This window comes from Sciurus vulgaris (genome assembly GCF_902686455.1).
Source record: "Sciurus vulgaris genome assembly, chromosome: X".
Classification (NCBI taxonomy): Eukaryota; Metazoa; Chordata; class Mammalia; order Rodentia; family Sciuridae; genus Sciurus; species Sciurus vulgaris.
The window spans coordinates 16,581,679-16,594,167 of record NC_136471.1 but is presented as its reverse complement, the minus strand read 5'-3'; the positions used below and the strand labels follow the sequence as shown (position 1 = coordinate 16,594,167).

The following is a 12,489-nucleotide window of genomic DNA, read 5'->3' as shown; positions in this document are numbered from 1 at the left end:
AACAAGCATGTCTACCCAAAAGACAGGCTATAGCGATATTGAATTCCTTTGATCATTATAGTCCTGGAATACCCCTCCCTCCACGAGAGCCATTCCTTCACCCAGATGTCCTTTAAGGACAGGTCAATACAAGAGTTGGGCAATAAATCAGTATAATAAATTTATGACTATTCATTTGCTTTATAAATTTGGGTAGGAAAATAAATGATAGTGTGAGGGTTAACGTCAGCCCCAGTGCATTGTCTGAATCACAAGTTCTAAGTTAATGGAGTTGGAATTAATATGATTTTCATGAATATATTGATTTGACAGGTCAGATCAATTTTATTCAATTCTATCCCTTCTCATTTTCTACATTCTGATCATGGCAGTCCCAAGTTTCCAGGCAGATTTAGTCACAGCCCAAATACATTGCTGTTTACCTCTCCCCCTTGAGAAGTGCATGTTGAAATCTGTGAGGAGGAAGAGATAAAAGAAAATATAAATGAGCTGGGCATTTATATCAATGAAAAGTTGAATTCTAAAACATGGTTATTACACAAGATGAGGCTAAAATCTGAACATGATCATCTTTACATACAATCACCTGTTTAACCATTTTGCAACCAAATACGCCCTCCTCTTCATCCACCCATATTAACACTGAATTTCTTCATGACCAGCTAGTTGGCTGTAGAGCTGTTTAATTTTGTTTTCAAGTCACTACCCATTTTCTTTTGGTTCCATGTTATTTGGTCTTTAGGTTGGTCCTGTGCCCTCTAAAATGCACAGGTATACCCTTGCCCAAAGTGATTTCAGACTTTGGAATTTGAAAAATCTCACTCTGTATTCACCCTAGGGATACTTTAGTTATTCTGGAGGTTTCCCCAAAGTGATATATTTTAATATCAGTAATTAGGACAGGTCTAACTAGAATGCTTTGATTTCAGATTTTTTGGAATAGACCAGGTATTGTAAAACCTTTCTCTCTGTCATTTATGACTCTCTTATATTTCTCTCCTGCATCTGCAGAGAGCTTAAAAGTCTTGGAGAGAGCCACAGGTTGAAAAGACATGGGTGTGTATGGAAAAAGTTTATCCTGCCTTACTTGTCCCCGCGTGGACATCCTATTTCTTCAGTATGAGCTCACAGACACAAAAGACATTTCTGATGGGTATATCACCTTACTAGGTACTGTGAGATTTTTTAAAGAATTTTGGATACTCCTAGTTTAAATTATTCTGGAAATACTTTTTGACCAAAAAAGCTTATTTGAAATGAAACAAAGCACAAGTGATGGACAGAGATCTGGAGGATTTTCATGAGCATCCCAATTCAGTCACGAGAGGGAAATTATAAACTAATGGCATGATTTCTGTCTCACTATTATTCAAACAAGAGAAAACATTTTAGTGTCAATTGACAATTTTCCATTTGCATGGAGAGAATTCAGTCCCAGACCATGTATAAAACCAGCATTTGAGAGAGAGAGAGAGAGAAAACACCATTTGTTTAACCCCATGGATGTGTGTTATTTCTCCATCCATTCCCTTGGACCAGCTTCCCACTTCATATATGCCCTTCAACTTCTCTGGATCCCTTTAGGGGATCCAAAAACTTTCTTGGTATTTTTAACTACAGGATGCCCTTAGTCTTCATTTGCACAATAGTCTGCACCAGATCGTGGGTCTCTCCATTTCAGAATTTGACTCATACTTTGATCGGTCCATAAGACTCTATTTCTTGGGCTCCATGAATGATTGGGTCCATTGCTTTTCTTTCATTTGAACATAAACTGTAGCCCTGGTCCATGGGCTCCTGAGGGCTACATAGTCTTAAGTCCACAGGCATCATTTTTCTTTCCTTTCCCCTCAGAGCCAAAGCTGGCACGTTGCAGCTCTGGGGAGACAAGCAGAATACCAAGTACAGTTACAATATGGATAGCCCTTGTTGCTTTTAGAAATTTAGAGCCTAATAATTTTGGTGGGGGGAATTTCAGTCAGAATCCTCAAGTCCATGCTTTGAGGGGCACACTGACCCAAGTTCCCACCTCTTCCACATATTTATCTACCTTGTAGTGAAAAGGAATGTGTGTGCAACAGCTTTGCCTGAAATGGGATGGGTTGGCATTAATGGGAGTGTGAGTGGTCCATTGAAAAGAAAGCTGCTCTTGTTTACTGTCTTGTGGACAGTTCAAGATTTGCCTTAGAACCAACTTCAAGGTGAAGTAGCAGAATCATGGGAAGGGACAATCTTGCCTTCTGTCCCGCCCTCTGTGCCAGCTTCGGTTGCAGGTAGGTCTGGGTGGCTGTCTTCTTTGGGGGGCTTTTCCTTGCAGAAGAACTTCTTCAGCATATCCTGGATTTCCTTCTTGATGGTCTTGTGCATGTAGCCATAGATGTAGGGGTGGATACAGCACTGCAGGAAGAAAAGCCAGATTATTATGGTGATCACCCACTGTGGCACCTTGGTTTGGACATCCACCCACACAGCCAGGACTGCTAGAAAGCAGTAAGGCCCCAGAGATAGCACGTAGGAGAAAATGATGAGGAAGATCACTTTAGCAGCTTTGCACTCATAGCACCTGGGCAGAGGAGGGTTGCTGTTGCTGTTTCGACGGCTGGGTGGGAGGCTCTCTGGGATGTTCACTGCTTCGACATCATCCTCACTGAAATTGATGTCATCCTCCCCAAACTCCATGTCATCTTCACCCAAGTCGATGTTGCACTGGCCAATCTCTATGCGGTCCTTGTCTGCCTTCAAGCTGCTGTCCTCAACTTTGGTGCCACCTTTCTTACCCTTCATTCGGCTGTCACTGACCTCCTCGGTGCCTCCAGCTTCCACAATACCCTCAATGATCTCCACATTTCCTTCCTTGACCTTCAGGTTGCTGTCCTTGGCCTCCAGGGGTTCCTCATTGGCTTCCACTCTGCCCTCCTTGGCCTTGACCTCACCTCCATCCTGGCCGTGGACCTCGCTCTCATCCTGGAACTCATCCTTCTTCCTTACTCCCCGTTCGTCCTCATTCTCCACACAGTCCTTAACGCGAACCTCCAAGCTGTGGCTCTTGTTGTACAGCAGAGCATGCTGCCGACGGGCTGCACCAAACACCACGGAGTAGCAGGCAATCATGACAACCAGTGGAATGACGATGAAGGACACCACACTGAGAATGGTGTAGCTGGGGCTGGCCCCCCAGATCATGGAGCAGAGGGCATTGCGCTCATCAAAGGCAGCCTGGCCCCAGCCATAGAGTGGGGGTGTGCTCTGCAAGATGGCCACGATCCAGGTGCCATAGAGAAGCATGTAACCACGGCGATGGGTCATCTTGGATGGGTAGGAGAGAGGGTGAATGATGGACAGATACCGATCTATGGACACCACGACAATGGTGTTGACACTGGCAAAAGCGAACAGGTGGGTGAGGCTAACCAGGGCTGTACAGAAGTGGCTGTTGAGGGGCCAGAAGAGAGGCACGGAGGTGGCCACCACCCAGGGGGCCACGAGAGAAATTTGTAGCAGGTCGGTGACGAGGAGGTTAAAGATGAAGCGGTTGGTCACCTGCAGCAACTGCGGCTTGCGCTGCAATACCAGCGCCAGCACTACATTGCCGATGAAAGAGGCGGTGAGGAAGATGAGCAGCACGCTCGAGCGGATGATGCCGTGAGCCAGGCTAATGGGCATTTTGGAGAGGGGCATGCACGCTTGGCTGCTGTTGCTCTCCCGCGTGCTGTTGGGACAAGTGGATGTCATGGCGATGGCAGGCAGACGAGAGATAGGGTTCAGGGTCAGTGAAGTCACCGGTGGGCAGCGAAGGGGTGTACAGACAGCACACGGTATATTTGCTGGGGATGAAAAAGACATGCGGGCGGGTTAGTCCCTTGCCCGGAGAACCCTCTACGTCCAGCAGGATCCCTCCCTCGGTTCCCTGAGCGGTCACAGCCCCAACCAGGGCAATTTCTCTGACCCCTTCCCCAGCTCTCAGAGTATCTCTGCCTGCCTCTTTTCACTGTCTCTGATTTCCACTCGTCCGTCTCTTCTGCTAGCGCGCGCGCGCGCGCGTGCTCTTAGCGCATCTCCCACAGTCTCTGACTTTTTTGGTCTCTTCAGCTCGCTCTCTCCCGCTAGCGCATGCGCGTGCGCTCTCTGTACCTGCCTGTTTACAATCACAGATCTCTGCCTCTCCAGTGTCTCGCTAGCGCACTTTTCTTGTGTCTCTCAGAGTGTATGTGTCTCTCCGTGTCCTCTGATGCTCTCTTATCCTTGTCTTTCACGCTGTCATCTGTTTCTTGTCTCTCACTAGCACGTGCATAGTCACTCTGTCAGTCTCTGTCGCTCCCTTCTCTGTCTGTTATTCCTATCTCTCCCTCCCACTCTCAGTTTCTCTGTCTCTCAGTCTCTTGCACCGGCCCACTTTCTCTGTATTTGCATGTATGCCTTTCCTTCCTGTCTTTCTTCCAGTCTCGTCCCTGTCTCTTCTGGTGGTGTCTCTGTTTCTCTCTCTGTCTGTCGAGCTCCTGCTTTTCCATCTCTGATGCTGTCTCCTCTCTCAATGAATTTCCCCGACAGTCTATCTCTGTGGTTCTCAAGCACACTCGTTCACTATGGCTAGCTGTATATGTGTCTCTGCAAGTCTCTGAGTCTCTCCAACTCTCTTGTTTTGATGTCTCTCTCCGTTCTATCTCTATAGGTCTCCTTTTTTTTTTCTTGTCTCTCACTGTCATGTATGCATTTGTTCTTTTTCAGATCCTCTCCTCTCTGTGTCTCTGTCTCCCCTTGTGGTTTCTGTCTTGCGGTGCCTAAATTCTGCCTGCCTATCTCTCTTCGTTGGTCTCTTTAACACTCCACTTGTCTCATCTGTCTCTGTATTTTTCAAGCTATCTCTCTAACGTGTGCACTCTCTCCTTGGTTCCTCTGTCTCTCTAGCCACCCTGGGACTCTCCTTAAACTCTTTCTCTGTATCTTTGAGTTGTGTGCGCACCTCTGTCTCTTTCCATCTTTCCCCGGTTATGCCTATCACCTCGGTTTTTCTCTGGCTGGATCTCTGTCTCTTTGGATCTCTGTCTCTTTGTCGACTTTATTGTGCCTACACGACCACCGCGGACTTTGAGCTAGTTTCTCAGCAATGCAGTAGCGGCTTGAGAAAGCACAGAAGATGTCTATTGCACTTCCCCAACCACAAAGTCAGCATCCTCTCTGCATTCTGTATTCTCCATCCCGCTTGGTGTCGGCGGCAGCGACAGGGGGCGGAGGAGGGAGGAAGGGAGGGAGGGAGGGAGGGAGAGAGAGAGAGAGAGAGAGAGAGAGAGAGAGAGAGAGAGAGAGAGAGAGAGAGAGAGAGATGAGAGTCAGAAAGAATGAGAGACTTATAGAGGAAGTGAGACAGAGGGAAAGAGAGAATAAAGAAAAAAACAAGCGCATGTGAGTGAGAGAATGAGAAAAAGAGAATAAGAGACAAGAGTGGGAGACTAAGACAGGAAGAGATGGAGACAGAAAAAGCAAAAATGAGAGAATAAGAAAACAGGAGGAGAAGCAGAGAAGGAGGAAAAGGATGAGAAAAAAGGAAAGAACCGAGGAGGAAGGGGGAAGAACGCAGGAGAGAAAGTGCGAGGGAGAACGCGATGGAGAGGATCGCAGATGCAGTGGAGAAAGGGCCGCCCCGAGGGCCACTGCGCGAAGTATCTCTGTGGCCGTCTGGACGCAGCAGACGGGGCGTCCGGGACTTCCGAGATCAGGAGTTCGGGGGCCGGCTGGGCGCGGGGGACCCCAGCGCCCGGAGCAGAGCCGAGCGGTTTACCTGTTGCTGCTGGAGGCGTCGCGCTGCGGGAGCTGCGTGCCGGTCCCCGGAGCTCGCCGCGCTTGTCCCAGCAGCCTCTCGGGGCGCTGGAGGCTGCGAGCTCGCACGGGGCGGCAGGAGCGACTGGAGCGGCTAGAGCGGGGCACCGCGCCTGTGCCCGCACGTCCGGCCGGCGCGCCGAGCTGCAGGCTCTGAGCGGTGGCGGGGGCGCGCGGCTTCTTAAGGCAGCGCGGTGCATTCACCTTGCGGCGCCCCCCTCCCCTCGGCCCCCGCCCGCGCCAGTGACGCACGAGGCCACCGGCGCCCAGAAGAGCTGGGCTGGCGGGTATCGGGGCGGGGGTGGTGCACCGCAGTGGACCCTACTCAGATTTTCTCACCCAGCGTCCCACCCCAGGCGCCCAGAGCTCACCAAGACCTCCCAGACTGGGGTTGTCACCAGGCAGGGCTGATATTTCAAGCCCGTGCCCTCCTAGCTCCCGGATTTGGGGCTTGGTCTCTGTCACAGCCTTTCCAAAGAGAGGGTCCAGGATTCTGACCCAGATCTCTGAAAATCCCCCAAACTATAAACCGTCCCAGGGCCGGAGAGAAAGGAATTGTGACTTTGACGTCGACAATTTTTCCATGAATTTCACTGGCTCCCAGAAAGAGCTAAACAACAGTGTCTTTCTTATAAGTTATGGGAGCATTTCATCTAAGGCAAGCTGCATGATTATCCACTGTATTATTTGATTGATGTCTGTCTGCAAGTCAGTCGGGCATCTCTCTCTCTCTCTCTCTCTCTCTCTCTCTCTCCCCCCTACTGTGTTTAGATGTTTACATAGACCATACTGGTAATCCGGGAATCCTTTCCCTAGCCATGTGAGAGAAGTACTGCTATTATCTTCGTTTTATAAAAACAGAAGCAAAAGCAAAGAGAGATTACTCTACTTGCCCAAGTTCAAGTAAATATTGCATTTATCTTAGTATCTAAGACATTCTGGTCTCCTTCAAACACATATTGAGGGTTTGGCACTTTGGCAGTGTATCAGGTCTGAGGAAGCACCAGGACATAAGATACCCTCCCTCCCACCACCCCCATAGGGGAGGGAGAGTCTTGGAAGGTGTCCTAGACCAGGGGTCATTTACATTGTGTTTCTGAGGGATAAGAAAGCATTTTCTGTTGCAGGAGAGAAGGGAAGGGGATGTCAGTAAGAAGAAGGTGCGTGGATACAGGGCTGTAGGAGACTGCTGTGTACTGAGATTGGGAAAACAGGACTGCAGTATGGTATGCCAGGGCAGATTCTTGGAGTCAGTCTGGGGGCTTTGAACTTTATCCTGAGATCCCTGGAGGTCTGTTGAAGATCTGTTTCATTATGAACAATTTCAAACATACACAAATATAATGAGAACAATTAAGTAAACCCCCATGTACCCATTACTCAACCTGAACAATGACAAATATTTTGCCATTCTTGTTCTTTGATGGTCTTTAAGGAGATCAGTGTAATTAGGTTTGTATTTCCAGGGTCTCCTAGAATCAGGGCTGGGGTGGGAGCAGGTGGGGTGTTAGATGAAGAAGGAGCAGAAAGGATGCTGTAGCAGGAGACACAAGGAGGTCACACAAAAGGTGCCAGCACAGACTCAAAAATAAACAAAATTGACAGTGGAGGGGAATAAGGAACAGGAGGTGTTGGGGATAGCATAGGACAAGCGCAAGATTCTGAATTGGTTGATGGGCCGGATGGAGATGCCTCCTGTCCTTCCAATTACTTACCTCTGGGACAGGGAGATGAGGCAGGTGTATAATCAGGCCCCAGAATGCTCTTTGGATTTCCAGTCCTGCATTTGCTCTTAGATCATTTGTCTTTTCTCTGCTAGGTCTGATTTTTATCTTTCCAAGGTTGAATGGTAAAAACCTGGTCGTTTTTCCTGGAGACAGTTTCCATGATAATCACTCACTGTTATTAATTCCTGGCCTCATTCTGGTCATGGTGCAGAATCCTGGGTGGCGTGCACTGTCAAGCGCAGTTGGTTCAGACTCCATTATTTTACATTCACTTGGGAGGCAGTCAAGCAGCTAGAAGAGGCTAGAGAAAAAGACCAGTCCTTCCTGACCTTACCTTCTTTGCAGTGGTTCTCAGAGTGCAGTGGACTGTTGGTATCCAGCAGGGGGCAGAGAGAAAACCTTTAGATACATGTTAGAGTTGGGTGCCTTAGGACAATAGGCTCCTCATGCAGTCTATAGGTGCACAGCTGGGCGCTAAGGGGGATGATGGGAAGTGAAAAATACTGGGTGGGATGTAGCCTCTGCAAACGGGGCCAGCCTGCCTTGCCTGCAGGAGATAGTAAGAAGGCCAGGGAAGCACTGGAAAGGAGATGCAAAACCCTCTTCTCTACAGGGAGAAGTTTGAGGGTGATTAATCCTCTTTCTCTCCAGATTGGAGCAGAGTTGGTGACCTTGAATTTCAAAGACATCTAAGTATAAGCTCCCCAGCTGGGGACAATGTGTGTGTGGGTCTTTGGGGAATGTGAATTTGATCTCCAGACCTATAGGATCTAATTTTGATGTCTTGGAAGGGCCCTTCAACTGACAACCTTACTAGATTCTGTAGAGGACCTTTGAGGTGAGATAGGGAGAGTGTGGGATGATGGCTCAGGAAGTCACCAAGTCCAGAGGTAAGATTGGTCTAATAGTGTTTACAGGCCAGGAATGGAGGGCAGGAAGCTCTTAACAAGGAGCTCCTTGGGCCTGATGTCAAGCACAAGATACAACACAGGTCATCAGCATGACAGTCTCAGACTTGTTCACCATGCCAAACCAGCTGCCCTAATTGATGTTCTAACAACCAGAGAAGGGAAGTTGGAAGGTCCATGATCTAGATAGGTATCGGTTATAGTCAGTGGTTCTAATAAGAGGTATAAAAGGTCCTTCAGTGCCTATTATATATCAAGCACTATAATTATTTTATATATTTAATCCTTGAGGAAATTCTACAGATTAAGGATTAATACTGTAGTTTTAGAATCCAAGATACCATATATACTATTAAGAAAGGGAAAAAAGGGCTGGGGTTGTAGCTTAGTGGTAAAATGCTATATAAGGCATGAGTTCAATCCTCAAGACCACATAAAAATAAATGAATAAAAATAAAGGTATCCATCTACAACTTAAAATTTTTTTAAAAAGAAAGAAATAAGCTGTAAATTTAACCATGACTCCACTGCTAGCAAGATACATCTTGATTTCAAAGGTGCTAAAATGTGAAATAAACATGTGAATTAGAATAAATGTAAGATAGTACCACTTCTGTCCTTATAGAGCAGTTAAGTCATTTATCCATAGTTGCTCCAGAACTAAGTTGTTGGGATCAAGCATTAAAACCTATTCTATTTGACTCCAAAGCAGGGGCATTTCCTAGGCTGCTTCAAGGAAGCATCTAGAGGCAGGACAGAAGGGCTCCTAGACACCTAACCTAGATAAAATTTTTGAATAAGGTGAAAAGGGACTAGGATTTGTTAGAATTGTAGGCAGACAAATGCACTTTCAATGCTAATGGCTTCTTTTTGCAGGATACATGGTTTCCATAGATGGTGAAATAACTAAATCAGTCAATCTAAATTCTCAGTCACACTCCGTCCTGCTTAGCAAGTTCATAATAAGTCAATGGGGAAAATGCACAGTTTTATTCTGGAGTGCTTGCCCATGGGAGTGTTTTAAATTTTTCAGTGTTATGTGTTACTCTAGTGGTATTCACTTTGGGCCAACCCTAAAGGTCATGTTTGCAAAACCCTAATGAAATCAGGTATCACCTGATGTGTGGGCTGATACTGCCCACTCTGTGGGCTTGGATGATATGGAAGGTTTGCACTTTGAAGCTGTGCCTATCCAAATAAACTGGTTTGGAAGAGAATATCAGCGGGAAATAACTACAAATTAAAAGTGGACAAAAGGAGGCTTATAGCTTCTTTTTCAAATTGGTGCATAATAGTTGCACATAATAGTGGAATTTGTTGTTACAAATTAGTACATGCACACAATATAACAATATAATTTGGCCAAATCACTCTCCTCTCCCTCCCCCCATCCTCTATTCTACTGATCTCTCTTTGCTTTTCAAAAGAGCACCCTCACCTTTCTTTTTCTTTTTCCTTTCTAACTTCCATATATGAGAGAAAGCATATGACCTGTGACCTTCTGCGTTTGGCTTATTTCCCTTAACACAACTGTTTCAAGTTCCATTCATTTTCCAGAAACCAATGTAATTTTATTTTTCTTTATGACTGAATAAAACTCCATCGTGTCTACGTACCACATCTTCTTTATCCATTCATCCATTGATGAACACCTAGGCTGGTTCCATAGTTTGGCTATTATGAATTGTGCCATTATAAACATGGATGTGCATTTATTGCCATAGTGTGCTGACTTGAATTCTTTCAGATAAATACTGAAGTTGGGTCATATGGTGGTTCCATCTTTTGAGAAACCTCCATATTGATTTTCCATAGTGATTGTACTAATTGCAATCCCACCAACAGTATAAAAGTGTTCCTTTCTCTCCACATCCTCTCCAGCATTTATTATTGTTTGTATTCTTGGTGATTGCCATTCTGACTGATGTGAGAGGAAATCTCAGGGTACTTTTGATTCGAATTTCCCTAATTGCTAATGATGTTGGACATTTTGCATGTATTCGTGGACTATTTGTATTTCTTCTTTTGAGAAGAGTCTTTTCAATTCATTTTCTCATTGCTTGATTAGGTTATTTTTTGGTGTTAAGTTTTTTGAGCTTTTTATGTATTCTAGATATTAATCCTCTGCCAGAAGAATAGCTAGCAAAGATTTTCTCCCATTCTTTAGGTTCTCTAGAAGGCTTGATTTCTATCTTAATTCTGTGGCTAACTTGCTGTGTGACTTTTGAAACATTACCTTCTTTCTCCTCAGTTCTGTAATCCACCAAATAAATCTGATGGGGAGTGGATTGGGGATGAGTATGTAGGGTAATCTCTAAGGATCTTGTCTATTTCTGAACTTTGATTCCATCTACTTCCTATGTGGTAATTATTAAAAATCCAAAAACTAATCTGACATGAATATTAAACAACTGAAAGCTAGATTCTGCTTATGGCCATGAAAGAGTAACAGGCACTGATTTACCCTTCCACTTCAAATAAATGAAAAAGTGTACACAATACATGAAATAATGAGTGTCAGACGTTGGTAAACATGTAGTATGGAAGAGTGATCCTTAAGAAAAAGGAAATAAATATGATGAATCCTACAATTTTCCCAGTTTAGTCCCTAAAGAGTTTCCAGGCCTCTGCTGGGAAGGGGAACCCAGGCTTAACTCGAAGTCTGCCTAAATTGAGGAGACAGATTTCAGAATCCAAGAAGGTAAAGTTGGCCAGAATTTGCAGGGCAAGTTACCAGAGAGGAGCTGCCAGGAAGAAAGCTCTGGAGATCTGTAAAATGTTCCCCTCAAGACCTTGGCTGAATACTGAGCAGCACATGCATGTAAACAAACTGTGCAAGACTGGAGAAGAACCATTCAGAAATGAGTAGAGTGATTTCTAGAACTCATGGAAGGCTGGGAATAGGGCAGTTTCCCAACAGTTAAAGAGGGAAAAAACCTCATGATATCCAGGGCATCAGACTGAATGCTCAGAAGAGAATTGCCCGAGCAGCAGAGCTCAATTAACCTTAGTATAAAGTTTGCTCTTCTCAGACATAGCAAAGCTTACTACAAGCTTTGAAGGGATTGAACTGTTTCCAAGTGACTTTACTGCAACTTAAAGCAAAGCTCAACAGTACTTGAAGGAGTACAAAAATTTCCAGCACTCAACAAGGTAAAATTCACACAGCCTAAAATCCAATAAAATGTTGTAAGACATGAAAGTAGAAAAGTATGGTCCACAATGAAAAGAAAAATTCTGAAATAAAAACAGATGACAAAATTGGTATATAAGGACATTAAAATGCCTTTTAAAGATGGATACTTCATATGTTCAAGAAACTACAGGAAAGTATAGGCATGTTAAACAGACATGAACAGACTCAAGTCTTACCTCTACAGATACAACGTTTGGCGTCTGATATAAAAATAAACACAGAATGATATTATTAGCATGCTAGGCATTGCAAAAGAAGAGTAGTGAACTTGAAGACATAGAATATGTTCAAAATGAAAAAAGAGAGAAAAAGGTAGAAAGAAATGAGCAGAGCTACAGTGAGATGTGGGTCAATTTTAACATTAGGTATTACTGGAGCCCCAGAAGGAAGTAGGGAGACAGAAACATTATTGGAAGAAATAATAGCCAAAACTTTTACAGATGTAATAAAAGCTGTGTAATGGATTGGATGTGAGGTGTCTCCCAAAAGCACATGTGTGAGATAATGCAAGAAGGTTCAGTGGAGAAATGATTGGGTTGTGAGAGTCTTAATCCAATCAATCAGTTAATCCCCTGATAGGTATTAACTGCATGGTAACTGGAGGCAGATGGGGTGTGGCTGGAGGAGGTGGGCATTGGGGCGTGGCTATGGGGTATATATTTGTATCTGGAGAGTGGAGTCTCTCTCTCTGCTTTCTGATCACCATGTGAACTGCTTCCCTCTGCCACACTCTTCCACCATGATGTCCTGCCTCACCTCGAGCCCCAAGGAATGAAGCTGGTCCTCTATGGATTAAGACCTTTGAAACTATGAGCCCTCAAATAAGCTTTTCCTCCTCTATAAT

The 12,489-nt window shown here is 45.1% G+C and overlaps 1 protein-coding gene across 1 annotated transcript; it reads right to left on the bottom strand.

Moving 5' to 3' along the window:
- Window positions 1-2,196: 2,196 nt before the first annotated feature.
- On the bottom strand, window positions 2,197-3,738 carry GPR101 (G protein-coupled receptor 101; the record flags this gene model as incomplete). The annotated part of the gene is made up of 1 exon (XM_079122649.1): window positions 2,197-3,738. The coding sequence occupies exon 1, from the start codon at window positions 3,730-3,732 to the stop codon at window positions 2,197-2,199; it is 1,536 nt and encodes a 511-aa protein (XP_078978775.1). The 5' UTR covers window positions 3,733-3,738.
- Between the last annotated feature and the right edge of the window lie 8,751 nt (window positions 3,739-12,489).